This window comes from Panicum virgatum, chromosome 2N, assembly GCF_016808335.1.
Source record: "Panicum virgatum strain AP13 chromosome 2N, P.virgatum_v5, whole genome shotgun sequence".
Lineage (NCBI taxonomy): Eukaryota > Viridiplantae > Streptophyta > Magnoliopsida > Poales > Poaceae > Panicum > Panicum virgatum.
The window spans coordinates 62,901,729-62,929,156 of record NC_053146.1 but is presented as its reverse complement, the minus strand read 5'-3'; the positions used below and the strand labels follow the sequence as shown (position 1 = coordinate 62,929,156).

General features: G+C 47.4%; 3 protein-coding genes across 5 annotated transcripts; 1 reads left to right on the top strand and 2 right to left on the bottom strand.

Annotated features, from left to right (window-relative positions):
• The first annotated feature begins 453 nt into the window (after positions 1 to 453).
• Positions 454 to 6,636, top strand: LOC120661747 (disease resistance protein PIK6-NP-like). 3 transcript variants are annotated; one of them, XM_039940671.1, is made up of 5 exons: positions 457 to 977; positions 1,526 to 1,924; positions 4,082 to 4,130; positions 4,318 to 6,078; positions 6,181 to 6,636. In XM_039940671.1, exons 1-4 carry the CDS (start codon positions 577 to 579, stop codon positions 4,336 to 4,338), a joined length of 870 nt encoding a protein of 289 aa, XP_039796605.1. In that variant the 5' UTR covers positions 457 to 576; the 3' UTR covers positions 4,339 to 6,078; positions 6,181 to 6,636. The 3 variants fall into 3 exon arrangements, with proteins under 3 accessions (XP_039796604.1, XP_039796605.1, XP_039796602.1); XM_039940670.1 differs by having other exon boundaries at positions 454 to 977; positions 3,876 to 6,078; XM_039940668.1 differs by having other exon boundaries at positions 459 to 977; positions 4,082 to 6,078.
• Positions 6,637 to 17,613: 10,977 nt separating this feature from the next.
• On the bottom strand, positions 17,614 to 19,509 carry LOC120661746. The gene is made up of 2 exons (XM_039940667.1): positions 19,162 to 19,509; positions 17,614 to 19,074 (listed from the first exon to the last, which is right to left on the bottom strand). Exon 2 carries the CDS (start codon positions 18,883 to 18,885, stop codon positions 18,034 to 18,036), a length of 852 nt encoding a protein of 283 aa, XP_039796601.1. The 5' UTR covers positions 18,886 to 19,074; positions 19,162 to 19,509; the 3' UTR covers positions 17,614 to 18,033.
• Positions 19,510 to 21,046: 1,537 nt separating this feature from the next.
• Positions 21,047 to 24,567, bottom strand: LOC120661745 (primary amine oxidase 1-like). Its single transcript, XM_039940666.1, has 4 exons — positions 23,667 to 24,567; positions 22,281 to 22,665; positions 22,091 to 22,204; positions 21,047 to 22,000 (listed from the first exon to the last, which is right to left on the bottom strand). The coding sequence occupies exons 1-4, from the start codon at positions 24,491 to 24,493 to the stop codon at positions 21,209 to 21,211; spliced, it is 2,118 nt and encodes a 705-aa protein (XP_039796600.1). The 5' UTR covers positions 24,494 to 24,567; the 3' UTR covers positions 21,047 to 21,208.
• Positions 24,568 to 27,428: the final 2,861 nt, after the last annotated feature.

Sequence of the window (27,428 nt, the reverse complement as noted above, 5' to 3'; positions counted from 1 at the left end):
GTTGTCTGCCAGCTGAACCTAGCTATGTGGCCAAGGACGACGAATTGAAGGGTTGGGGTTCACTTGGCATGATGGCACCAACTGTTCACAATGTGGCCAGCTGAGCTGCTGAGCACTCTATTTGAGATGCATGTTGATGGGTCTTATTTAAAACCAATCATGGGTGTTTCGATCGCTCACTAAACTTTAGTCCCTGCCATATTAAAAAAAATCTTATTATTTAGGAATGTTAAATAAAGTCTACTTACAAAACTATTGTTACAGTGATGCTATAGTAACTATCCGCTGATTAGATTCGTCTCGCTAATTAGCATATATATGTGAAAAAGTATTATAAATAGAATTTGTTTAATAATTCTAAATGCTAAGATTCCTTCATTTTGACGTGATACTGACTAAATTCAGTCTAGTTGTTACCTTTTTTCTCTGATGCCCGATCGCTCTTCATCCTCCCCCATCTACAAATAAAGGCGAGACGGCGAGAGGAGATCTTATCCAGATCTACCCTCCTCCACCACCATAAGTCCATAACCGGCCCCCAAGCAATCAACAAAGTACTCCGCCATCAGATCAATCATGGACTTTGCGACGGCCCTGCTTCCCAAGCTCGCAGAGCTGCTGAAGGATGAGTACAACCTGCACACAGGCGCAAGGAAGGGCATCGAGTTCCTGCAAAAGGAGCTAGAGACCATGCACGCTGCCCTCGAGAAAATCGGCGAGGTACCAAGGGAGCAGCTTGACAAGCTGCAAAGGATCTGGGCTCGGGATGTCCGGGACCTCTCCTACGACATGGAGGACACCGTGGACACATTCATGGTGGACGTCGAGGGTCCTGAACGCCCCAGCAAAAGGGGAGCCAAAAAGGTCATCAGGAAGATGATGAGAAAGGTCACCAAGGCAATGGCTCGCCGTGAGGTCGCTCAAGAGATCAACGGTATCAAGGAGCGTGTCATGGAGCTAGCCAATCGACGTGACAGGTTAGCTGCTAGACTTCCATTTACTAGTATATATTTTTTTAAAAAAATTAACTATGTTTCCTCTCTTGTTACATATTTAGAGAGCATCTCTAAGAATGCTCAATAAACATTTTAATTCATTGCTTTTGGGTGAAAAAATCACTTCAACGGATGAACAATTTCGTTTTCAATATTTTTATGTGCCTAATACTGAGTCAAATTTACCACTGCTCTCTCCGTGCTTCAAATCCCATGCAAAAAATAGTGCAAATAAAAACTTCCGCTGGATTATTGTTCACGCACATTTCTGTTCACATGGGGGACATAATAGGCAATGGTCTCACGGATGGATGGTGCTGCATCTATTAAATCCTTTTTAGGACTAACTTTTTAGGAACTGTTAGTTGCTTGGAGGTGTATTTTTAAATTTCCTCCCAGTCATTTTTGGCATGGTCACAAAACTATTTAGGACTCTATTCCTTTGGCACTTTTGAAGATGCTCTCATGTCCCATCTTAATTGCATTGATTTTGGAGTTTCAGTTCTTCGTTTCCTCTAATTTGACTATAGGTACAAGGTTGATGATATTGCTCCTACCAAGAAAACCCATATTGACCCTCGCCTAGAAGCACTGTACACCAAGGTCACTGAACTTGTCGGCATTGGTGAGGCAAAGGGAGAAGTAATCACAAGATTGGCAAACGGAGACCAACAGGAAACGAAAGTAGTCTCTATTGCTGGATTTGGAGGACTCGGCAAGACCACACTTGCCAGAGCAGTGCATGATGAGATCAAGAAAGACTTTGATTGCACAGCTTTTGTTTCAGTGTCCCGTAATCCTGACATGGAGAAACTTCTCAAGGACATTCTGTATGGCCTTGACAAGGAAAAGTTCGAGGACATTCATAGCAAAATGTTGGATGAGAGGATTCTCATAGATAAAGCTATCGAATTTCTCAAGAACAAGAGGTATATGTGCCTGCCATCTCATAATGTATGTGTCCAAGTGTTTCTTCCCCTTGTGATCCATGCTGTTCATTATGCACGTATGGTTATATACACTACTACAAAAACAGTTTGTAGGGACGGTTGAAACATTATATTTAGGATTGGTTGGATAAACCAGCCTTTCTTTTACACCCTAACATAGCGATTTACAAGGCGGTTGGCCAACCGCACCTAAGAATCCAATTTCTAGGCACGGATAATTGCATGAGCCGCTCTAGAAATTAATTTAAAATATAATAAAAAAGAAACATTTGTTGTCTCCGCCCATGGCTGCGGCCGCTTGGCTTGGCCACCGCCTCCTAGTCTGACGTGGAGGGTGGCCCTCTCACCAGCATGGTCACCGGCTCACCGCCGCGAGGAAGCCACACTTGGGCTGTGTCCGCCAGCGGCGGCGGAGGAGGGTAGGGGAGCCGTGCCGCGGAGGGGGGTGGGAACCGCCTCTGGTAGGTTGGGAAGGAGCTCGCCGGTGGCCGCGCCTCTTGCCGTCGATCGCATGGCAGAAGAGGAGAGAGGGAAGGAGGGTGAGTATGAGAGTGAAGGAGACCAGGGAGAGGATAAGGTAGAGGAGGGGGTTGCATTTTTTATGACATGATTCTAAAATGATTTGTAGGAGCGACTCTTATCGTGCTCCACTGCTATAAATTTATTTTTAGAGGCGGCTGGTGACACCACCCACCACTACAAATAAATTTTCTAAAATTATTTATGTATTTTAATTAAAATAGAAAATAAATTTAAAAAATCTCTTTTTTCCACCGTAAGTCATATGTAGTATATTACATGTCAAATTATATTTACGGTATATAAAAAAATATAGGATCATATGGTGTAACATCCATAGTATGTTTTTGCTTATATGAAAGTATGAGAGACGCATGTATTTGTGAACAATGTATGGTCTAATTTATCTAATATCATTTGAACTTTTTTTATTTTAGGATTATAAACATATAAAAGGCATGCATGACAATTTTTTGAGTTTTTAGATAACGTTTAGGTACTCGTAGGTCAAATTGCAAAATTCAAAAAAAAATAGGTATCAAAACTAATGACCTTATAAAGCTTTTTTGGAACAATAAACAATCTCAACTGAAAAAGTTCTGAACTACTTTTAGTTATATAATTTTGATACAAAGTTTATCTTCATTTAAGATCATATGAAAAAGATATAAAATTATTTTAACTGGTTTAGCCGGGGCATTTATAGGGGCGGGCCACGCCCTCGACCGCTCCCTAGAAATCAAATTTTAGAGGACAACAGGACAATTGATGGAATGAGCTACCTCAAGAAATGACCCTATTTTTAGGGACAATTGGTAACAACAACCACCCCTAGAAATAGGCGGTTGATGTTACCAACCCTAAAACTGGAGAGTATTTCTATGGGCGGTTCGTTCCACCAACCTTTCTTGGAAATCAATTTCTGGAGCTGTTTCCGTAAGCTACAGTAGTATCTACGATTTCTAGGGCCGCGGTTGGAAATTGCTATTGATCTTATACATTCTAAACACGTGCATATTGATATATATCAGATGAAGTAAATTTGTAGAACTATGGTAAAGACATTCTAGCTTGTGAGTTATTTTGCTAGTGGCAAATGTATGTAATCTAGAAGTAGAAATTAATGTACTTTGGATAATTTTTCACAATGGCATGCTGGGTAATTTACAAGCATGTATTAGGAATACTTTAGGTTATTTTTTCAAAATGCCATGATGGGTAATTAAGAGACATATTATATATAACCAATTACTATTGTTGTCAATTGAGCATTATAATATACCAATGATTGTTAGATATTTTTCTACAGTGTCTCCATATATTTGTTATAGTGTTATATTGTGATGATTAATAGGAAGCATTTTCTATTTAGTAGTAATTAATAATACGATTGTCTTTATTTTCTCTTCAGAAATGATATGCACATCTGCAAGCAAAACCCAAACTGCCAGTGGCATTTTGAAATAGCCCCCGCATCTTCATATCCTCTTGGCTAGCATGATTTCACTAATATTGCAAATTATTATCACTTAAATATTCAAAGAGCTATATAAGTTCTCCTCACTTAAATTACTAGTATAACATGCTCTTGTATCCTTATCCATTGCCATAAAACAGGTACCTCATTGTTATTGATGATATATGGGATGAAGAACCATGGGATAAGGTAATACGACATGCCCTAATTGAGAATAACATGAGAAGTAGAATAATCACAACCACCCGCATTATTGATGTTGCCGAGCATATTGGCGGTTGCTATAGGCTCAAACCACTTTCTAAAGAGAGCTCTGAAATGCTATTCTATGGAAGGATATTTGGCTCAAAAGATATATTTCCTATGCAATTTTCAGAAGTATCTAAAAAGATTCTGAAGAAATGTGGAGGTATCCCATTAGCCATCATTACCGCATCTGGTTTGCTTGCTAATAAATCAGAGAACATTAAAGAGTGGTTTAAAGTGTGTGACTCAATTGGTTCTGGCCTTGGAAGCAATCATGTTATGGATAGTATGAGAAAGATACTGCTGCTTAGCTATTATGACCTACCTTTTCATTTGAAGACCTGTTTACTATATCTAAGCATATTTCCAGAAGACTATGCAATTAGTAAGACTCAACTGATATGGAGGTGGGTAGCTGAAGGTTTTGTCCAACAAGCAGGGGACCAAAGTTTGTTTGAGATCGGAAAGAGTTACTTCAATGAGCTTCTAAATAGAAGCTTGATCCAGCCTGCATACATGGATAGGGACGGTACACCTCGTGCTTGCCGAGTGCATGATGCGGTGCTCGATCTTGTTATCTCCTTGTCAATAAAAGAACAATTCATCACAATATTGGGTGATGGAAAGCATTCTTTGGAAAGCAAGTATCAGGTTCGTTGGTTATCTCTTCTGCATAATAATAACACTGCTTGGCCTAGCATGAAGATGCCAAAATTGAGGTCCCTTACCATCTTCAAACCTACTGGTGTAGTAATCGATCCGATGACACCCTCCATTTCATGCTACCATCTTTTGCGTGTATTGGATCTACAAGGTTGCAACGTCGAGGACCTTGCAAGCCTGGGGTTTGTGGGGAGCTTAACTCATCTACGGTATCTTGGTCTACCAAGTAGTAGTACTAATGCTAAACTGCCAGTAGAGATGGGGAAGCTGCGGTTTCTGCAGACACTGGATTTATCTAAAGCTGGAGTAAAAGAAATGCCATCGAGTGTTATTACAGGTCTAGGGGGACAATTGATGTGCCTACGTGGTCAGAATGGTTTGGGCACAGACCTGTCATCAGATTTGCTGGAGAACCTAACCTCCCTTGAATTGCTAGAGTCGGCAACAGTGACATCCAAATGCACTGCTGAGAAGCTGGGCCGTATGACCCAACTGAGGGTACTCTCTGTCATAATCAGATTATCTACACCGGACGATGAGGAATGGAGTGCGTGCACAAATGCTCTGGTTGAATCCCTGGGCAAACTAACCAGAATTGAATCGCTACAGATTCATCACCACAGATTTTATCCAATCGACCTTGAGGGCTCCATGGCAGAGCCACTGGAAAACCTATGCCGACTTGTCTGCATCGATCTGGCCACGCTTCTGCCAGGATGGATTCAACCCGCATCGCTTCCCATTCTCTCCTACCTGGAGATAGATGTGCGGGACGAGCGAAGGGAGGACATCAAGGTTCTTGGCACGCTGTCGTGCCTTCGTCATCTCGTGTTCAGAGTGAGGCTTGCCCCCGAGCTGCAGGTGCTGGAAAGGTGTGTGGTTGGGCCTGATGCTTTCCCTTGTTTGGTAAGCTGTGAGTTTCATGTAAGGGGAGGAGGCGTGGTTCCAGGTATTTTCCCACGGGGTGCTATGCCAAGGCTCCAAAACTTTAAGTTCAGTGTCAAACCGGAGCATTTCTGGAGTGGTGGTGGATCTACAGTTGACGTCCTGGTTCTAGGCCATCTCCCGTCACTTCGGAGTGTCACTGTTACTCTTGGCTTTCTTCACAATCGTGAAGACGATACGATCAAGAGTGTGAGAGAGAAGCTTGAGCACGAGGCGGCTGCCCACCCTAACCATCCTCTTCGCATTCTTTTCACCAGCTAGCTAGCTAGTGTGGCTAATGCAGGTATATTTCATTAATTAATGTTGATTATTGCATTTTTCTAAACCATATATCGATTGCTTATGTTATTAATTTATTAATAATAAATTCTTGTCCTGTTTGCAGGTGGGGCCTGATGCTTTCCCATGTAGTCGGACGACAAGGCTTGTTCCCACGTACTATGTTCCTACCAGGCGCAATGCCCAGGCTCCAAGACTTGAGGTTCGATATCAAACTGGAGCTGGAATGTAGCATCGACGAGCTGGCTGGCCCTAGCTCACCTCCCGTCCCTACAGAGCATCACTGTTGGGATAACAGTCATCACTTCGATATTCAGATTGCGCATCAGTTCAGTGTCTAGAACTACCAAAGTTCATTGAACTGACAAAAGTTTAATCCGTTACCAAATTACTTGTCTCAAGATTATGTGGATATATATTTGTGCACTACTGGAATCCCCCGGTTTCTCTAGAGCTTGAAATCCTAGGGAAAGACATAAAAACAGTTGATTTCCCTAGAGACATCTTGTAGGGAATGATTCCTAGGGAGAAGTTTGACGGAAAAGGAGAATGTGCCCTAGAATTCCACTGCAAAACCGTAGGGGATTATCTTTCCCTACAATTTTGATTCGTAGTGAACAATACTGACATGGCAGGCAACATCCTACATGAAAAGGTGATTTCCTTAGAAACTTGACTCTAGGGGAGGTTTTTCACATTGCAAGCCTCTATTTTGCCTTGAAGCTCTTGACTGGGATCAGGATCCCAGCTTCCAAATCCAGTCTATAAACACTAGTGGAGATACACATACCACATGCACGTATTTTTAAAAATTAAACCTTAACAAGAATTTTATATTTATAAAGATCCAAATTCAGTGATCGATCAAACGGAGAAAAGATTGGGAGCCGACAAACCTGGACCGAAATTGAGCATCGCCGCTAGCCGCGTTCACTGTCCTCAATGGATTATACAATTGGATAAACCCTGACGAGTCACCATAACAAACTATGGACAATAAAAGAAAGAACAAGAGATCAAATCAGAACAATAATCAAAACGAATCATAAGAAGAAGAAATTCAATGAAAAAACCTTGAATTTGTGGGCTAGCATGCTGGTCCCGTTGCACTCACCGTCGCCGAGTCTGGACTCCAAGTGGTGGTCTTGATGCTACTTCTACGGTGGCATCGGTGGAGACGGCATCGTGCCGCCGCAGCCCAGCAGCCGGCCTAGGGCGGCTACCCTTGCCACCTCCACGTTGGCCACGACTCCGGCGATGGGCCTTGGAATAGCTGTAGCGCCTTCACCGGCACCACGGCCTCCACGCCACGCGCGCCTCCCACAGCCACGAGCACAGGAGAGACGCCGCGGTGCTCTTTCTCGGAGCGGGGACCCTCTGCGTGTTTGAAGACGCGAAGCAGAAGGCGTTGCGTGGCGCGGCGCGGCGGGCGTCTGCTTCGGCGACGGCGAGGAGGACCCCGAGGACGGCTCCCTTCGCCTTCCCCCGTCCACCGGCGAGATGCAGAAAGAATGGGAAGGAAAGGGTAGGGGAGTGGCGGGGGATGGGGACAGGAGCAGGAGTGGGAGGCCCGAGCCGCGCGGCGGCGGGCAAGCAGGCGGGTGGAGGAGGCGGCGGTGGAGGGTGCGGAGGTTGATTGATTGATTCGCGCATGTGAGGGCACTCGGCTTCGGCGAATAGGACCGCAGCGGCTCCTGGCTGTGGTAGGGCTAGGAGGGATGTAGGTTATGGCAGAGCATCAACGTTGGGCTCCTCCAAATGAGATGGGCAGCAGAAAGGAGATGGATGGGAATCCGAGCGTGACCTACAGGTGAACTTGATGGACGACAGCGGCGGCGCAGTGGAGAGGCGAGGAAGCCTCGTGCAGCGCGGGGTCGCTGGTGTAGACGATTGCGGCGCTGACGCGGTGAATATGTTCCGGCGGTACCGGTGTTCTCCTCCTCCTAGTGGTCAGCTCCAGATACGGCGCTGTTGTCGTCCTCAGCTTCCTCCTCCCCAGCTCCTGCTCCTCTTTTCTCCTTCTATACTGACTCTCGATCGGAAGCAAATGGGATGAGGGGCCTCGGTGGATCTGGTACATGGTTAATTGAAAGGTTTTGATACTAATTACCAAATAATAGGAGCAGCAATTTAGGAACAAATTAGATTTGGGTGCAACAAAAGACAAGAATGATAGTTTGTCCCACGAGACATGCATTTTTTATTTCACATCCATGCCACATATATAATCATAAAATATTTATTTTCTTTGATCAGAGAATACACGATTGATTTCCATTTATAATAGTATCCATAATGTAAATATCTTTAATGGAAAGCTACATAATTTGATTCGATATTAGTGATTTATATGATCTTCTTCTATAGGAAAGCATCATGTGATTACATCCCGATCGTGCAAAGTTATGTGTATATTTAGAGAGATGCAAGAAAAATTTCACATCCCTGCCATTCTTCCCTCTCCAGAAAGTCATTAGATTTTTCGACTCACCATGTCTTCTCCTAAGTCGACTACAAGCCCCGCTGTCCAATGGTGCGACTTACCTGTTGATCCAAGTAGCAACATCATCGGCCATATTGATGTACTGGACGTACTCAACTTCTCATCGCTGTGCAGATCCTGGGCATTGATCTGCAAGAAAAGTAATATGCATGCTAAAGTTACACAAGGAAAGTAATTAATCAATTCTAAGTGAATAAGGAAGTAAATAGAGAAATTTTAGAAAAAAATAATATATATGCTAAAGTTACACAAGGAAAGTAATTAATCAATTCTAAGTGAATAAGGAAAGTAAATAAAGAAATTTTAGAAAAACATAATTTGCATGCTAAGGTTACACAAGAAAAATAATGAGTACAAATGTGGGTAAACAAAAGTGCTTGATGTAAAAAATATTAACATTTTGGCAGAAACATTTTAGAAACATTAAAACCATGGGTCTCCACATCTCCTATCAAATCTCTCGCGCTGACAAGTGGGGCCTCTGTGAGGAATAAGGTGAGCCTAATCTTGGTGAAAAATGATTCCAATTCTTTCATCTTAGTATAGATCATACGTCCTGTAATAGTTGCTGTCCTCACATAGCGTCTGGTGTTAATGCAAGAACGGCAAAACTCTTGCCGGTTCCTTTAAAAAAAGAGAGCGTCCGGTGCACCAGCATCAACTCCACACCATTGTCCACCAAGTGAAGGCTGTGCATCATTCGGGAGAAACAAAATGACTCGCTGAACTCAGCGGCCATCAGCAGCCGTGGCGGTTGCTGCTGATCCAGTGATCCGAAGTGATGTTCAGCACCATGACGCCTCAGCAGTGGCACGGTAGAAGCGCCCCGCAAAAGGCAAGGTCGAATTTATGTGTTCGTTGGTGACCACGGCCCAACTCTTGTCACCGGGCTCTGCAACAGCAAGTACCATGAATACTGCGGTTTTTTCTTTTTTATATTTAAAAAAATTAAAATTTCAAAAATATATGTCGGTTTTGGAAAATTTCAAAAATATACCCCGGTCGCCCTATGGGGGGCGACAGGGCTCAAATATAATTTTTTTTCTTCAAATTTGCAACGAAGTCCCTGGAGAAAAAAAAGAGGGGGGCCTGTCGCCCCCCCCCCCCCCCCACGGGCGACAGGCCCCTGTCGCCCGTTGGGGGGGCGACAGGGTCCCTCCCCTGTGTTTTAAACCCTGGCCAACAAAGCCTATTGAATTGCATAAAATTCCTCCAGCGTCCAAAGATTTATTGTGATATATTTGCAGAAGGATTTGGAAATCGAGTTCGAATTATCATGAAATTTACGGAAGGTGTCGGATGTCAATTTTGGTGGGCGATGCGGCCTCTAAAGGATGACACTATAGAAACTACTTTTCATGTGATTTCGAACTATAAACTTTTTTGTCAGCGCGGATTCTGGTAGATGCAGATTTCACGTTGATTTACACAAACCTATAATGATTAGAAACTAAAAACGAGATCTCGAAGCAATTCGGACGATTTCGATTATCATTTATTTGTACTTATTAGTTACTTCTACCAATAGAGCTTAGAAGTTTGAAGTAATAATTTCTTGGTTGATTGTATCCTTAACCATTTCCTTTTTTTTGACACGAAGAACTCAACATGAATCCACTAATTGCTGCTGCTTCCGTTATTGTTTAAACCCTGGTCACCATTCGCCGCCATTCCCTTTGTCATTTGAGCCTAAAAATTCAGAAAAAAAGAGAGGGTGAGGAGAAGAAAAGCGGCGAAGCTCTGCCGAATTGCGTACTCCTGATCTACAGGTAACTTAAAAGCACACATGTAATTAATATAACGATAAGAAATAAGAACTAAGAAATGCATTACGTAATGTGAACCACCAAATTTTACATCATAATACAACGATAATGAAACACACATCACACATGCAGTGGCATGTCAGAACCCGTTGCAAACTACGGTAAACAGATTCCGGACTAACCAACATGCCTTAGGTAATTTTTAAAAAAAACAGAATAAACACAATGATGCAGCATGTCACTAGCACTAGGGTAGTCCTAGTAGCCGTACCCCCACGTAGCAAACTGCGTTGAGCCTTCTCCGCAGTATCCACCCATTTCAGGTGGTGCAGGCGGTGGTGCCGGAGGCGCATGGCCCTTCTTCTTGTGACAAGGGCAGTTGCAGTAAGGAATAGTGCATGGTTCATCCTGTGAACCGGCTGCATTGCTGATATCATCAACTTCGTCGTCTTTGTTACCCTCGCTCACTTCCTCATAATGGTTCACCTTACATTCCAGATCAAAGATCTTTATCTGGAGGTACTCGATGAACTCCTGAACAGAATCAATTGGTGCAGGATCTACCCACCTAGTAAAACCACAGTTTTCTGGAGCATCGGAAGACTGCAAAACAAATTCGATGTAAGGTGTCTCATTGAAGATAAAGAAATGAAACAACCGAGTATTACCCATGCGTGTGGACATTTAAAGAAACGCCGACCGCCATCCATCCCGTCGGTGCACATCTGCACTAAGCAGTCCTCACAATGTCTGCATTTTGGCCACGGTTCTCTACGGTTATCGTATTGTCGAAGAGGAGTTTCATTGGTAAATTCACTCTTGTGCTGTGGCGGAAACTCAAACACTGGTTCCGGAAAGGAATCGGGTCCAAGAGGCCCCTCCCATATTATGGGGTCTCTCTTTCTTCTCCCTTTTCCTTTCCCAAAACTATAGTAATTCTTCCTGTTAGACCCACCTCCAGACATTGGGTATACAATGAGGTTTGATGTTTGAGTTGTGCTGGGAGTTCACAAACTTGGGAGTATTTATAGGCGCACAAAGGTCTGATACCCGGAGTGTGGAGTGTAAATGTACCTAAAAAACCTACATGACAACACAGTGAAGAGGCTAGCTGACCTAACACTGAAAAAGGCTAGATTCGATTCTCGAAATGACTACTCGATGCATCTCTGTGCATGCAGACTCACAGCACTGCATTACTGCCGCTCGGTCGATCGTGCCTAGATGCCGCCTTCCCCACTACACGCCACAGACCTTCGTTGTAGAATGACAGGTCTGTCGTCCTCGCCAGAGAGACTGCTTTGAAGGTGAGCTGGTGTGGTTGCCGTCTTGTCACATCTTTTTAAAATGTTGGAAGAGCACTGCTATTGGGTTGTCGTCTTTTGTCACGTATGTCTGGGCAAAGAATGCGACATTTGGGAAACCCGTGATCGCCGTGCTGAGTAGTGGCAACCTGTGATCTCGTACTCGTAGCTAGATACACTATGGTTCCTATTTTGAGCTATTCGAGCTTTTTAGCAGCAGACCCTGATGTATTTCTTAGTTCTTAATTCTTATCGTTATATTAATGTGTGTTTTTTAGTATTCTATTGACATGAAAAACTCCGAAAATATTAAGGAAAAGCTCAAAGATTTCATAGACTCCCGGCTACAACTGCAAATTAATGGTAAAGGCTACAACACACAGAGTTAAGCTCTCAACTTAAAACATAAACAACTAATTGCAGTGGCATATGCACGCGACAAGATAATTTCTTGTTGCATCTAAACCTACCATGCCTTATGGAATATAAAATGCCGGGATTACATGGTACTACTCTACTGAGTGCACCTAGGATATTTGCCCTTCCTAATTGCTTCGGGCCCGGCTTCCTTCGCACGGCGTGCCCTCTCTCGCTTTCTCTCCCTGTCAGCTTCACGTTCGGCCGCCGCCTTACGATCCACCTCCTCCATCCTCTTGCGGATCTCTTCTTGCTCTTTGTTGCGCTTCTCCTCTTGCTGTTCCTCGTGCTTCATTCGGCGCCAACGTTCTGCAGCCCATCTTGCTTTTTGTTCCACAATGTCCTTTGCCTGCTGCGACTGCACGGTGTCGAACCACTGCATAAAATCACAAAGAGGCGGAGGAGACTTTGTCCAACACAAGTTAGAATCATAACTCAATGTTAGGTCATATAGAAAAATAGCGTATGTTGTTCTACTACCTTGGTCCGGTCTTTGCCATATCGCTTAGGTGGATCATATTCGTAGTTCTCACACATAAAGAACCTCATGCCGTAGTCATCTCCTAAAACCTCAGATTGCATGAATTTGCATAACGAACCGCAGAAGCACATTGGCACATCAATTCCTTTGGGTACGGTGGCTTTACACTTGCTCCACGGAATGTAGGTTGATCCTGACGAAGACATTGGCGCTATAGTGTGGTGCGCCAAATAACAAACCATAATTTAAGCAATGCACATATCGTATACCAAATCGATGCGTGAAAATATAGGTACTGTTATAATTCTATTGTCTTATACTGCAATATGAATAAGGTACTATCATAATTCTATTCTAATGTATAATTATTTTATTTGAAAAAGTCTGTAATAGTACTCAAATTGTAATATTAAACCAGTGTTCTAAAGCACCAAATCTAATTCAGCTAATTTGCTAATTAAATTAAATTGTTATACAATATCAACAAATTTATACGAAAGTTACTGGTAGATCACAAGTGAGGAATTCGGCAGAGCTTCGTTGCTTCCCTTCTTCTCACCCCTATCTTTTTTCTGGATTTTTTTGGATTTTTTGAGGTCAAATGAGAGGAGGGAATGAGGGGAGGCCTTATATAGGCGGCCTGACCCGGTCGCCCGTGTGGGGGGGGGGCGACAGGACCCCCCTATCGCCCGCAGGAGGGGCGACCGGCCCCCCTGGCGGGCCCACTGGCCTGTCGCCCGTGGGGGGGGGCGACATGCCCCCTCTTTTTTTTCTCCAGGGACTTCGTTGCAAATTTGAAGAAAAAAATTATATTTGAGCCCTGTCGCCCCCCCATAGGGCGACCGGGGTATATTTTTAAAATTTTCCAAAACCGACATATATTTTTGAAATTTTAATTTTTTTAAATATAAAAAAGAAAAAACCGCATGAATACTACCATGGGAGAAGAGAAACATACTGCCACTGCGGAGGCATCGGCAACAAGGCCAACGAGGCGAGCCCGCGCACTGTTCCTCGTGTCGGCTCGGCCCGGCGGCTCCTCCCCGGCCGCGGCGGGCCCGTCACGCGACGGCGAAGTGGCGCCGGCGACCGAACCAAGCAGAGACCTGCGGCCTGCGGGAGGCGGCTCCGGCCCAACCACCCCGACGTCGACCAAGGAACGATGCGAATCATTGTGTGTAATTTTTATTTCCTTCAAGGGTGTCTTTGTAAGCGGGTTGTAAATCACTGGAAAATTTAATGAAATATCCCCGGTTTTCTTAAAAAAAAAAAGGAACGATGCGAATGTGACGGCGCCGGCGAAAGCCACCCGCCACCGGACGGATCTCTGGTCTCTTCTCGTCCCCCGCATCAACCATGCCGGCCGTGCGCACGCCCACACGTGTGCCTCCCCGGTGGTCAACCACCATCGCCCGTGCGGCCGTGCCAGTGCACGCGCGCCACACGTGCCCATTTTGCCTGCAACTTGCGGCGCTTTTGTTTTTTAATCTCTCATCATTCATCGCCAGTAGTATACTATGTACATTATTATACACGTGTCTTTCTCTGTTTTTTTTTCCTTTTCTCGCCTTGCCTTTTTGTATTTACAAGCTACAGGCGCGCGCGCGCGCGGCGGCCATTGACTCTGATCAGCGATCACCACCAACAGTGGCGTCCCTTTTCCGAAAAGAAAAGCAAAGGAGGAAGAAAGAAAAAAAGGAAGTTTGCTCGGCAGTGTCGGTGAGGGACACCTGCGGAGGAACGGCGGGGAGGAGGAGCTCAGCCACCATTTCCATGGCTCAAAGGGAAGCAATCTTCTTCTTTCTTGGGGGTTTCCTTGGAAGCGATCCTAGCTATCACGGTTGAAGACTTGAAGGTGAGCTACCACCACTCGTCAAGTCGTCATCTTTATGTACACCGGCATCGCAGTTTCCTGCTGTCGGTCGGACCAGCCGTCGCCGCCGCCGTCGGTACGTCACTGCGCCGTGCTCGACGGACGGGGGACGGGGAGGGCGGCCGTCGGTTAGTGCTTGAGGCGCAGCGGCGGCGGGTGGGACTCGACGAGGATGGACCAGAGGATCTGCACGTCCTCGCAGGGGCACGACTTGACGTCCTCGTACAGGATGTAGATGCCCCTCCCTGCGAACCAATCACGATTCACAAATCAGAGACGACGATTGCTTGCAAGGGCATGAACTAAGAACATTCGCGCACAGTGCCGATCAGAATTCAGAACACGGACAGAGTGGAACGCAGGAGCAGGGGAGGCGGCTGGCGCACGTACTCTTGTGCTGCGCGGAATGCATGCGGACCCAGAGCTTCTTGAGCGGCGACAGGAGCGACTGCAGCCACGCCATGGCGAGGAGGTAGCTGCTTGGAGGCCGGCCGGGTGAACAAGTCCTCCCGCTTCACCACCGCTGTTCCGCTACTCCCCGCCCCGCGACGCCACCACGCGCCCCCCGCTCCCTCGCGTCTTATTATTCACCGCCGCGCCGGGAGAGGGCTTTAAAACTCTGGTGCGGCGTCGCTGTCCGTCCAAATCTCCCCCAGGCCCCCCACGAATAAACAAGCCCGGGGGACGCGCGGGGGGGGGGGGGGGGGGGGGGGGGGGGGGGGGGTTGAGCCTTACGTTCCGCGCCGCGTCGCGCTCCGCTCGAGAGGGGACAAAAGGAAAAAGGCTCCTCGCGACGCCAACGTGAAGGAGAAGTCTCTCCGTGTGTGTGTGGTTAGGTCATTGCAAATCTTTCATGGCCTCGGCCCCCTGGCCTACTACCGCGTCACCGGCGGCAACAAAATCCCACGAGCTCAATGCGCCGGCCGGACGGCCGGCTGACCGATCGACTGCCGCCCGCCTGTTTACTCCGACGAGGGATTACATGGTCGTAAACATTTCTCCGCCGAGCAAATTCAAGAGTCGTCAACATGAGCAACGTGATCTGCGTCTGCAACAGGCGTTCCTGTCGATCAGCACGTGGTGCCGCGGCGGCCAGTTCCCCACTCCTGATCCGTCGGCGTCCTCGGGACAAACACGACGAACTCGTCGAGCTCCACATGCCATCATGCCCAGGATTGGAGCAGCTCCCGCCGCTGTCTGCTCTACTCGTGAGGCGATCCATCGGTTTCTTCTTCCTTCAGCAACAGATCCTTGCGGCGCGGGTCTTTCCACGCAGACGGAACGATCGCACAGACACTGACCGGGCGTATCTTCAGAAAGCACGGCGGATTAGATTCCCCGTCGGTGAACGGCGCGGCGTGTGGCGCCGGGCCAGCCGTGTGGGCAGTTCCCCGGCCGCCGGCCGCACGCGTCCCTCCAAAAACGTCGTGTGGAAGAAAGGAAGGCGGGACGGGTCCAGCAGCAGGGCCCAGCGTCAGTTAGGACATCCCCATTCCGGCACGAGCCAATTGGGAACTCAAGAGCGTCGTCACCCACTGGCACTGCGACTGCGATGGTTTCAGTATCTGTCTGTCCGTGGGGACGGCGAGAGGGAAGCGAACCGGAGAGGAGCTGGAGACCGGCCGGGCCAGTCCAGTGGTTGCCTCCTCACTTTCGCCGTCTAGCTGAAGGAGAAGCTTGATGAACAACGGACCGACGACGATCCGGAGATCGATCTCATGGATAGGGACCCCATGGGAGGAGATGAGGGGTCAGTGGAATGCCAAGTCAATCTCTGGCGTCTGGCCCTACATTGCTGGCCCCTCGCCCTGGGATATTCTGTGCTTCGGCAGATGCTCCTCCCGCTCCGTGTGGTTAGCGAACCAACCAGGGCTTCTAGAAAATGTGGTTCGCGAAAACGACTGCTGTGGGACAGTGGGAAGGATTTAGAGCACAGACATGGGATTCAACGGTCGTGTAATTTAAGTTTTGTGTGCTTGAGATCCTTTGCATGCACGTAATTTAGTGCGTGAATAGCATGCGAAATTAGCGTCCGTTGAGGTTGTGACGGATTGTTACCATTGGACCACTTATTTTGCAGCATAGTATGCGTTAATCAGGGCGAACTTCATCCGGTACATTATACTACTTCTGTCCCAATTTATTATTCATTTTAGGTTTTTATAGATATATAAATTTTGATATGAATTATAATAAAAACTATGTATCTAAAATTCAAAACGACTAATAATTTAGGATGGAAAGAGTAATGTAGTGTGTGTGGATGCGTAGACAAACCATGGTTTGCACTTGCCGTGTATGATACGACAGCATAACAGATTCATTGTAACTTTCAGGTAGCGGTCCTGTACTTTTACTCAATAAAATATACTGTAAGCTAGGATTTCGACGAATATACAGGCAGCACCGACAGTAGTATCACTTAAAATGGATGTAATTTTCCATCAATCAATTAATTTAACCTTCAGATTTAGGGCAATGATCTAGTACTAAAGCTCCAGGTGTTTATCCAATGCCCACACACATTGGCAGGGGAAGTGCAACACATGTTCACAGGCGCAGGCTTAGGAAATGAAGCAGCTGATCACCATCATAATGCTTTGGCAAAGAGAATATGGTAGAAAAGATAGACGATAATCACCATTGTCTTCCACAATGCTGCAAACCCGGTACAGAGTGCGGTGGCCAGGGGTGGCAGATAAATGCTACCTGTACCTACCCTCGTTTTAAACATGCAAGTCCTATAATTTGCAAGGACTGCAGAAGTGCAGGCACCATTTCCGGCATTCTATCTTAGACTTTTCTCAAAAGGTGTAAAAGCTAAAGCATGCTAAGACAACATCTGAGCACTCCTACCTAAGAAATAACTCATCTGGTATATGTAAAATAATAAAATTGCATGGATATCAAGAGTAAGGCCTCGTCAGCAACCGATGTGACAATAGAAGTGAGGAACAGGAACATGACATCCTTATATACAGAGAAAGACTTTCTAAACCATGCAATTTCTGCTCTCGCTATTCTATCCCAATTAGTTGCTGGTTCGAACGTCTAACTTTCAGCTTCTTCAAAGTTCAGTATGATGTTTATCCACTAACGTGCAATACATTGGAGGGAAAGTGGGCCATGCTCAGAGCTGCACACTTGGGAAATGAACTAACAGGTCGCCACCATTACGCTTTGGCAACAACAGGATAATGGAAAGATAATGGCTATATAATGGGAGATTTCCTCAACTGTATGTTATATGTCCTGAGCCTCACTTTAAACATGCAAGGCATAACAATTACAAATACAAAAGAACTGTGGCAATCATTTTTGGTAATCTATCATGGACTTTTCATCAAAAGGTTTTAAAGGTGACAGACATGATATTGGATAACTTGAGCACTAGAATCCAATATCCGATCTAAAAACCTCTCGATACATCAAAGATCATATGCATATCCAAAATCTCAGTTTGTCAACAACCGCCAAGATACCATATGTAAGGAGAACAAAATTCTTGCATAGGGTTTGGTTAGACTTGCTAGACCCTAGAGATTCCTACAGTTACTATTCAACATTCCGAGTAGAGCTGTTGAAGAAACCTGAAATCATGTTTCTGCTTAGTGCCTACTCAGTCTTCCATGCATTTAGTATCAATGTGAAACCGAAACGATGTCCTCGACCCTCCTTTCCATTCTGTGAGCATGTTCTCAACAAGAACTTTTCCATGGATTGGCCAGACTGGAACAAAAACACGGCACATCCACTTGATGAAGTAAACAGCCAGTCATGCACATCCCAGAGCACTTCCACTGGAAGTCCATCGACATAAATCGTCTGGTTCCCTCTGAACTTCCATGCTAGCCTCTTGACCTGCAACACTTTCTTCTTGTCAATTCTAATTTCTAGGCTTGGATCCCTCACCCCTGCCGTGTCGCACTCTATGGAGATCTGATGAAGCTGACCAATGTCCACGAACCGAGCTTTCGCTGAATACACCTTTTTTGCATAAATGTGCTCCTTTCTGGCTATCATGATTGCATCATAATGTGAAGCATCCGACAAAACCCGGTGCTCCTCCTTACACTGGTCGCCAAGAACAAGGACAGCTTCAAGATCATAAACCAGAGCTACATGGAAGCCTTCAACAGGTTCAGGCCCAGCCCCAAACTTCGCAGACGACAGGTCCCAGATGATGTCCACGTTGCCACCGTCCAATTCCATGACCTTGGAACCTTTCATCTTGGAGAACAGCCAGGGCTTCACCTCTGCCTTGCAGAGGCAACGGTTCGAGTAGTTGTGGATGGCGATGGCGAGAGCCTGCCCCATGGCCACCTTGGTCCAGGTGACGGTGACCCTGCACGGCTTGCCGCGCAGGCGGGCCAGGTAGGCGCACTGCACCATGTTCTGCCCACCTGAGGAAGAGGATTGCGCAACTTGCACGGCGCCTTGGCTCAGGCAAGATGCAAAACCTCTCATCGTAACGGCAGCGGCGGTTGCAAGATGCAACTTCCTGGGTGCGGCGTTCCGACGAACACTGGGTGCGCAACTGAGCTTTTCCGCCCGGAGGTTAAAATTTCTGCGCTTGGATTCAGGATGCCTGATTCTGCCAAAGACTGAAGCACTCGTGTAACCTGATTTTGATGCGCGCTTGTTCCGACCTGAAATCTGAGTGTGATGGCAGCAGATCAAGAACGCGGACCAGAAAGGCGCAGCCCGTAATTCCCAACCCCACAACGTGAGATAAAAACAAACCTTTGCACGCGTAATCGAGGACCAGCAGCGGGCAGGAGCACAAGCCCAGCGGAGGAGGAAATCACTGATGGATAGTGGGCACCAACAAGCAGAAGAAGCGCGAGAGAGGAAGAAGCAGCCTCACCTCATAGTAGCACTCACCACGGACAAACAAATCCAGTGGGCGGGCGTTTTCACCTGACCCTGACCAAAAAGAACTCACCAGCTCCACAGCAGCGTGTTCGGTGTTCCCTCAGCTCAGCGCTAGCCTCTCGCTCCTACCCTTTTCCCCGTGGCTCAGCACGTAGCGGCGGCGTTGGAGCGACCAAAAGCAACCTGGTGGAAAGAAGAGGACAAGCTTGGAGGACGAGAGGGGTCCACCACCGGTCCGGGGGTGGGGCCGTGGGGGCGTGGGCGTGGCGTTGGGGAATGTGGGCAGCGGAAAAGACGCGGGCGCAGGCGGCATGCTGCCGGGACGAGGCGCAGCCAGGGTTTACGTTTTCGTTTTTGAAAAAAATTTCGGTGGCCACCGGAAACGATATACCGGCCGAAATTTCGCGGTTTTCCGGTGATTTCGACTGGAAAGAGTTCTCAAATTCAAAATTCCGAAATTTCGGTTTTCCGGCCGGAATTTCGTTGTATTTTACCGGTATTCCGGTGCATTTCACCGAAAAATGATGGTAATGGTTGGAAAATGATGGAAAATTATGTATTTATGAAAAAAATTGAAAATTTTGGCGGAGTTTGGCCTAATTATGTCTATATTGATAGATTATAATACACAATATATAATAAACTCCAGCACACAATGAGAAATAAAAAATGAAACACACTACAATAATGCAAAGAAGTAGTATAGTGTAAGTAAATACGCTAGACATTCACGGAAGCTTATAAACTAAAAATAGCAAGCAGCCTAGCACTCAAGCATTTATATATGATAAAGTATTTTTCGATCATGCAAATCATTACACTCAAGTATTTTTCGATCATGCAAATCATTAGGTATTTCTATATGCAATACCATAGCACTCAAAAATTTCAATCATGCAATATGCATAACCTATAGGGATTTTTCTATGAAATAAAGCCTTATGATTTCTAACGAATAATCAAAGTTCAAATCCACTAATAAATAATGAATAATCATTACAGAAAACTCACAGATTTGCGGCTGCGGAAAGCCGGCGATACCGGCCGGAATACCGGTGCCCGGTCCCGGAATACCGGTGCCCGGTCCCGGAAAACCGGTGCCCACGCGCGGAAAACCAGCGGGTCTGTAACGGGTTCGAACCCAAATTATCAATTTTACCTACCAAATCAATTTAGATTTGAATGATTTTAAGTGCTATTAGCTAATAAAAGCCCCTAGTTTTTTATCATATTTTTTCCCAATTTTTTTGATAGTTATTTATAATTTTTTTTAAATTTTTAAAATTCAAAACGAAAAATACCGAAAAACACCGGTATACCAAAAGCCGGTGCGGACTGAAAACGAAAAAAACACCGAAATTTCGGCGGTATGCCGCCGAAATTTTAAACCCTGGGCGCAGCTCGCGCTGTCCGATCAGTGTGGCAGGTCGCCCTCCCGGCGGACTGCGGACACGCCAGCTCCACGAGATCCGCTTCTCGCGGGTGGACCCGTGCCGTGTGCCTCCCGTGTTATACGGAAAAAAATTGGATTCGGTAGCCCGGCCCATTTAGCGCCAAGGTTGTTATTAGGCCTCGGAGCTGGGCTGGCTGGCTGGCTGGTGGTCCAAGTCAGCGTTTAGCAATGCATTTTTCTTTATTTTCTTGATCAGTTTAAAAACGGCGATTTAATCAAGCTGGGCCAACTGCGGGCTTTTTTATTTTGATCGAAACTGGACTGTAAAATCTGTCTCACCAAAATTACTGGATCGGCTACTTGGAATAATGGAATAAATATACTCATGTATGTCTATTTATGTGCAGATGTTGAATAAACCGATACAATCTCATCTTTTTTTTTTGGTCTTTCTTACGAGAGATCTTAGCGTCTGGGAGTTCATGGATTGGCACGACGTTGCCAGCAGATACTTCTTTCGGCTCAGATCAATTGAGTTTTTCTGGCATCACACGAGCAGTTCGCCGAGTGGCCGTGCCCGTGCGTGCTCGCTGGCCTGGTCCTGAGGATCGGGTTCCTCTCGAAGAAGTTGGACGGGCGGAGCTCGAACCCGCCGCTGAGCGTCGGCATCACCGGGAAGTCCTCCTGGTACGGGATGTGGTGGAGCCCCAGCGTGTACCACAGCACGATGTCCTCGTCCCTGACCCCCCTGTTCCTCCCGCTCCACGCGGCCAGGCCGTCGTCGCCGGTGCTCTGATCCGCGTACAGCCCGGCCGCCCACTTCTCCGACTTGCTGTACGGCGTCACCCACACCTGCTTCTTGGTGTAGCTCGCCCGCCGCTGCGGGAAGTCGTCGTCGGCCAGCACGGACGCCGCCGTCGCGCCGGCCGGGATGAGCCGGTACCCGACCTCGTTGCCCAGCCGGGTCTTCTTGCCCGGGTTCACGAACAGCAGGTCGGCGGGCCCGGCGTCGACGTCCACCTGCCCGTCCGCCTCGGTCTCGGCCACCTCGCGCCGCACCGTCCAGTAGCTCCGCCTCGGCGTGTCGGCGCCGCCGGTGGCGGGATCCCCGGTGTTGCGCCTGGTGGTGATGACGTTCTTGACGAAGGAGTTGTTGGTCCCGTCGACGTCGAGGTCCAGGTGGTACGTGACGTAGTGGTCGTGGTAGATGGCGAGCGTGTTCTCGGAGACCAGCGTGCCGTGCGCGTCCGCCGTGATCTCGTCGGCGTGCGTGAACGGCGTCGCCTTCACCTCCAGGAGGCCGGTGAGAGACACCTGCGCCGACGCGTCGATCAATTTGAGCTCATCCATCAGAAACAGGCAGTAGATGCAGATTTGCTTCAGCGGAGCAAGACAAATTGGTACCACGAATTTGATGGAGCCGCTGGTCTTGAACTCCCAGTCCAAGATGTAGTCGTAGTTGCCGGGCGACACCACCATCCTCACCACCAAGGTCACGTCAGGCCGGACCTCCGTGATCTGCACCGGGAACCAATCGCGTCAGAACAAAGCTTCACACTTCAGACTCCACTGCTGCTCCCTGCTTCTTGCTCACCAATTTGTCCGGGAACCCGGCCTCGGTGTGGCGCCAGGCGATGTCGCCGGCGTACCGCTCGAACACGCAGATCCTGTTCTCGCCGCTGACGGGCTTGCCGTCTTGGCCGGCGTAGAACCCGTCAAAGTAGGCGGCGTTGGCGGGGCAGTCGGCGCCGGGCTGGAGCGGGAACGCCCAGAGGCCCAGGCCGTACTCGCCGGCGTCCAGGAACGTGCGGTAGTACCACTCCTCCACCGGGTCCATGTACGGCACGAAGACCTCCGAGACGAAGCCGCGGTAGAGCACCCGCCGCCGCGTGCAGGCGTCGGCGTCGTGGACCGAGGCCAGCGAGATGACCGTCCCGGCGCGCATGTCGAAGCCCACGTGGAACTCCCAGTTGGCCCACCTGCAGTGGCAGCAGAATTAGCCAATCATTTGAGAACGTCAATTTTCATGTCGTTTTGTCCCTAACGTTTTCAATCTCTAGTGCAAGATTTCAGCATTTCCTTTTTTTTAAACAAAAAATTGAATATTACATAAAAAAATTGGAAGTACAAATTAACATCACTTTACAAGATCATTCCTGATTCTTTTACATACAATTTCAAGCTAGTATATATAATCTTTGATGACGACCTGTTTAAACAAACATCTAGTGTAGGGATTTGAAAAAATAAAGATAAGATCATTGATTGAGACTGGGGGACTCTCAAGCCCACCAAAAATAATTGTCGCATGTCTTTTTCTTTCTATATATTCTAGTCTCTACCACACTTGAATGCTGTAGGGGTCCTTGTCGTCACCGTGGACAGCGTGCAATCACAACTCTACTACCAAAGTACCAACCCGTTTTCAAATTCTACTTTGGACAAGCTGCTGTCCACATGAACACACGTATGCAGGCAGTGTTTGAACTTTGAAGCACGTGCACTGACAGATTTTTTGAATTGTCGAATTTCGGACCAAATCACGTGGTCCGCTAGGGAAGTCAGATTGCGAGTTGATGGATTATGGATTCTCCGAGATGAATGAAACTTATTCTAAAACTGTTCTAGAAGACTAAAAACTTGAGCATTTGCACTCCTTTAATCGTCGATATGCTCGAAAAATGATGAAAGCAAACACACTTTCCTGACGCTTCAATGGATGGAACTAACAACTCCCGCTGTGCAATTAGCAAACTTTCCAGGCCTATCAGTGTTGTGTTAGCTGAAACTGTCAGTTCCTTCAGAAATAATGGCGCTCAACGAACAATCGTGGTCCTGGGACAGACATGCATCTAATGGGGGACTTGTCATTGATCGATGATCATAATAAAGCAATAGAATACATCTTTCTTTTTTTTTATTCGAAAGGTAATAGAGAGCAACGTTTGTAGCGTTCTCATTCTGCAAGCCGATCGCGTACCTGACGATGTTGCCGTCAATGTGGAATCCCCTGCCCTCCGGCTGCACGACGACGCCGGGCGCCGGCTGAGGGCCGGCGAGCGGCGGCCCGGCCTTGCCCGTGCGGTAGTCGGTGCCCTCGGCCTTGGGCACGGGGTACGCCACCCGGTCCCTGTACCCGACGATGGCCATGCGGTCGAGGTCCACCACCATGGTGACGCCCTCGATCGGGCGCGCGTAGAAGTTGGCCGTGGCGCCGGCCACGAAGCACAGCATCTTGGCCACCCGCCTCGGCGCCCCGGCGTCGCCGAACCAGCCGACGGGGAACACCGCGCAGAGCACGTCGGCCATGTCCACCCCGCGGCGCCGCACGGAGTCCACGAACGGCGGGTACGCCGGCGGCAGCGCCACCGCCGCGAACTGCTCCTCGAGCGTGAGCGTCGGGAAGCCCGCGCCGCGGTGCACGGTGTGGGAGCGCACGGCGGCGGCGGAGGAGCCGTTGCGGGCGATCTCCACGCGGAGCTCGTGGGATTGGCCGCGCGCGCGGGCGATCACGAGGGCGCGCCGCTGGAGGGGCCGACGGCGCGCGCGGCGCCGGGCGGTGCCGCCGCCGTAGGCGTAGGCGAGGACGTCGGGCTTGTCCGGCTCGTCTAGGCCGACGTAGTGGAAGGTGAGCGGGCGGGCGGGGACGAGAGAGGAGGCTAGCACCGCGGCGCGCACGGCCGTGATCTCGGCGGGGGAGAGCGGGTCGAGCGGGTGGGGGCGCGAGGAGGCCGCCGCCGTTGCGACTGAGAGGACAGCAAGGAGGAGAGGGAGCATAGCTGGGAGTGGGAGTGGCAGTCGGGCCATCAGCTGACTCTGGAGCGGCCGTGGTGGAGGTGGGATGGGTGGGATGACGAATGAGGCGACGAGACCGCGTCCGCGTCCCCGTCTCCGTCCTACACACATGGACTGTGGATTTATCGGGTCGAGACAATCATTGCTGATCGCTCTGTCAGCAGCTCAGGACAGAAGTTTGCAGAGGCTGCGTTTAGTGTGTGAAAAAGTTTACACAGTGACTATCACGTTAAGGGTGTGTTTAGTTCATTTTGCAAAAATGTGTAAAGATGTAAACAGGGCATTTGAAGTACTAAATGAAGTCTATTTGTAAAACTTTTTGCATAGATGGGTTGTAAATCGCGAGACGAATCTAATGATGCTAATTAATCCATGTTTAATCAATAATTAGCGGATGGTACTGTAGCATCACTGTTGCAAATCATGGATTAAGTAGGCTCATTAGATTCGTCTCGCGATTTATAGCCCAACCATGCAAAAAGTTTTGTAAATAAACTTTATTTAGTACTTCAAATTAGCAAGATTCCTTTTCACTTTAATGCGTTTACGGCTTTTTTGCGTTTATATGTAAAGAACTAAACAGGGCCTGAATTCGCGATGCTGAGTTTACGGTTGACCGTAGACTCAACAACTTACGGTCGATCCCATTTCTTTTTCCCGTCCCCCGCAAGCCTCTTACCTCCCCGTTCTCCCTTCCTTTCCCAATTCCCCGCAGCAACTTACAGGCGTGCCAAAAAGAATGGAGCGCGTCGTCACGGGGCTCAAATCTTATCATTTATATGCGGCTCTCGTCTTCTCAGCCTCTCATCTCTCTCCTACTCAATCTCATCTATCTCCACGGGATCCTTGGTGAGGCGCAGCTTGGATCTGGGCTGTGAGGTTCGTGGGGTGAGGCGCACCTTGGGGCCTGGGCTGCTGAGCCTGTCGCTCGTGGCGCAGCGGCACTGTGCTTCCTCCACGGCAGGGCGCGGCGGGGCACATCCTCCGTTGCAGCACGCGGCAAGGCGCGGGAGCGGCGGCCGGTAGGGAGCAGCCTCCGCGGCGGCGCGTCACGCGGCGAGCCACCAAGTCCAGCAGCTCTTCGCAGCCGCTCCTCCCGGCCCAATCCCTGGCGGCTGTCTTCCCCAACCATCCTCCGACCGGATCCGGTGGCGGAGGCAAGCACACGGCGGCTGCGGCGCCGCCGCGGGCTCCTCCGGCGCCGCCGCTGCCGGATCCGCCTCCCTGGATGCGGCAGGGAGGCGTGGCGCGGCGGCTCCGGCGGCGGGGAGGTGGCGGGGCGGGCCAGCGGCGGCGGGGAGGCGGAGCTCCTAGGTTTTGAGTTTTTTTTCCCGCAAAATATTTTTGCAAAATTTTTCCACTGCAAATTTTTTTTTCTCTTGAAGGTCCCCTGTTTCCAATTTTTTTCAAAAAATTTTCTGCTCTCCAATTTTTTTCTTTGATTTTCCATCTTAAATTTTTTTCTCAAAATTTTTCTCTTCAAAATTTTCTGTCTTTTTTTTCTCAAAATTTTTTTCTTGAAAAAATTTCTTAAAATCAGAAAACGACGAAAAACTTACTAGAATAGGGAAAAAACAAACAGTCGGAAAATCGACCGCAAGGAGCGCCTCCGTGCGGTTGACCGTAAATTAGCCACACCCCTTTGAATTTTCGGACACATGCATGAAACATTAAATACAGTTGAAAAAATTAACTAATTACATAATTTAATTGATTATCACGAGACTAATTTTTTAAACATAATTAATCTATGATTAGATATTAATTGTCAAATAACAACGAAATGTGCTACAGTACCTAAACCCAATTTTTTTCACCCACTAAACACCCCAGACTCTTGTAAAAAAATAAGGCCCCGTTTAGTTTTCAATTTTTTTTCTATAGTACCCAACACATCGAATTTTTAGACACATGCATCCCGTCACATCGAATTTTTAGACACATGCATGAAGTATTAAATATAGTTAAAAGAAATAATTAATTACATAGTTTGACTGATTTTCACGAGATGAATCTAACAACATTAATTAATTCATAATTGGACATTAATTATCAAATAATAACGAAACGTACTACAGTATCCAAATCCAAACTTTTTCACCAATTAAACACACCCTAAAAGTATTGGGGGGGGGGGGGGGGGGGGCAAGGCTCTCTAACGCGGCGGCCCAGGATCTGAACAGCAGTGCGACGAGGACAGCGATGGAGAACTGTGGATGCACGGGGACTGATCAACCGGAAATGGGACGGACGGTTGCAACCACGCTGCTAGGCCGGAGCCAGACATACCAGCTTGGAATCTGGACAGCGCACAACCTTAGCTGCACGGAGCCGCACTAATCAGGAGTATTATGCAAAAAAATTTCTGCATTACAATAATTTTAAACATTTGACCACTAATTGAGAATATTAAATATGAATAACTAACAAAAACTCATTCTATAACCTCCGGATAAAATTGCGAGATGAATCTAATGAATCTAATTATGCAATGATTAGACAATGTCGTGCTACAATAAACAACCTCTAATGATGAATTAATTAGGCTTAATAGATTCATCTCGCGATTTTCCATCCATCCGTGTAATTAGTTTTATAATTAGTCTATATTTTATACTACTAATTAGTGTTGTAAAAATATCAAAAAATTCCCAAATTTTTTTGGTAACTAAACGAATTTGTAATAGATTTGTGCCTTTTCCGTGTCAGTGCCAAGCTCTGTATCCAATTTTCCTTTTTACTGAATACGAACCCGAGTCTTAGACGGGCTCACAGAGTCTGATTGGTTACTGAATACGAACCCGAGTCTTAGACGGGCTCACAGAGTCTGATTGATTTGTTACCTAAATTTTGACATGCCAAAGTTTTGGCAAGTTGCCAACATTTTGGTAAACTAAATGTGAGATATTTGCAGCTCTTGATAGCAAATCAAAGTGCTGGTAAAAAA

What these genes read in the sequence shown, in the direction of transcription:
- LOC120661747 (XM_039940668.1), top strand. Translation starts at nt 577, where the DNA reads ATGGACTTTGCGACGGCCCTGCTTCCCAAGCTCGCAGAGCTGCTGAAG. An exon ending in CTAGCCAATCGACGTGACAG is followed by an intron (nt 978 to 1,525) that starts GTTAGCTGCTAG and finishes ATTTGACTATAG; the next exon opens with GTACAAGGTTGATGATATTG. An exon ending in GAATTTCTCAAGAACAAGAG is followed by an intron (nt 1,925 to 4,081) that starts GTATATGTGCCT and finishes GCCATAAAACAG; the next exon opens with GTACCTCATTGTTATTGATG.
- LOC120661746 (XM_039940667.1), bottom strand. Translation starts at nt 18,885, where the DNA reads ATGAGAGGTTTTGCATCTTGCCTGAGCCAAGGCGCCGTGCAAGTTGCG.
- LOC120661745 (XM_039940666.1), bottom strand. Translation starts at nt 24,493, where the DNA reads ATGGCCCGACTGCCACTCCCACTCCCAGCTATGCTCCCTCTCCTCCTT. An exon ending in CCGGGTTCCCGGACAAATTG is followed by an intron (nt 22,205 to 22,280) that starts GTGAGCAAGAAG and finishes TTCCCGGTGCAG; the next exon opens with ATCACGGAGGTCCGGCCTGA. An exon ending in GCGGCTCCATCAAATTCGTG is followed by an intron (nt 22,001 to 22,090) that starts GTACCAATTTGT and finishes GCGTCGGCGCAG; the next exon opens with GTGTCTCTCACCGGCCTCCT.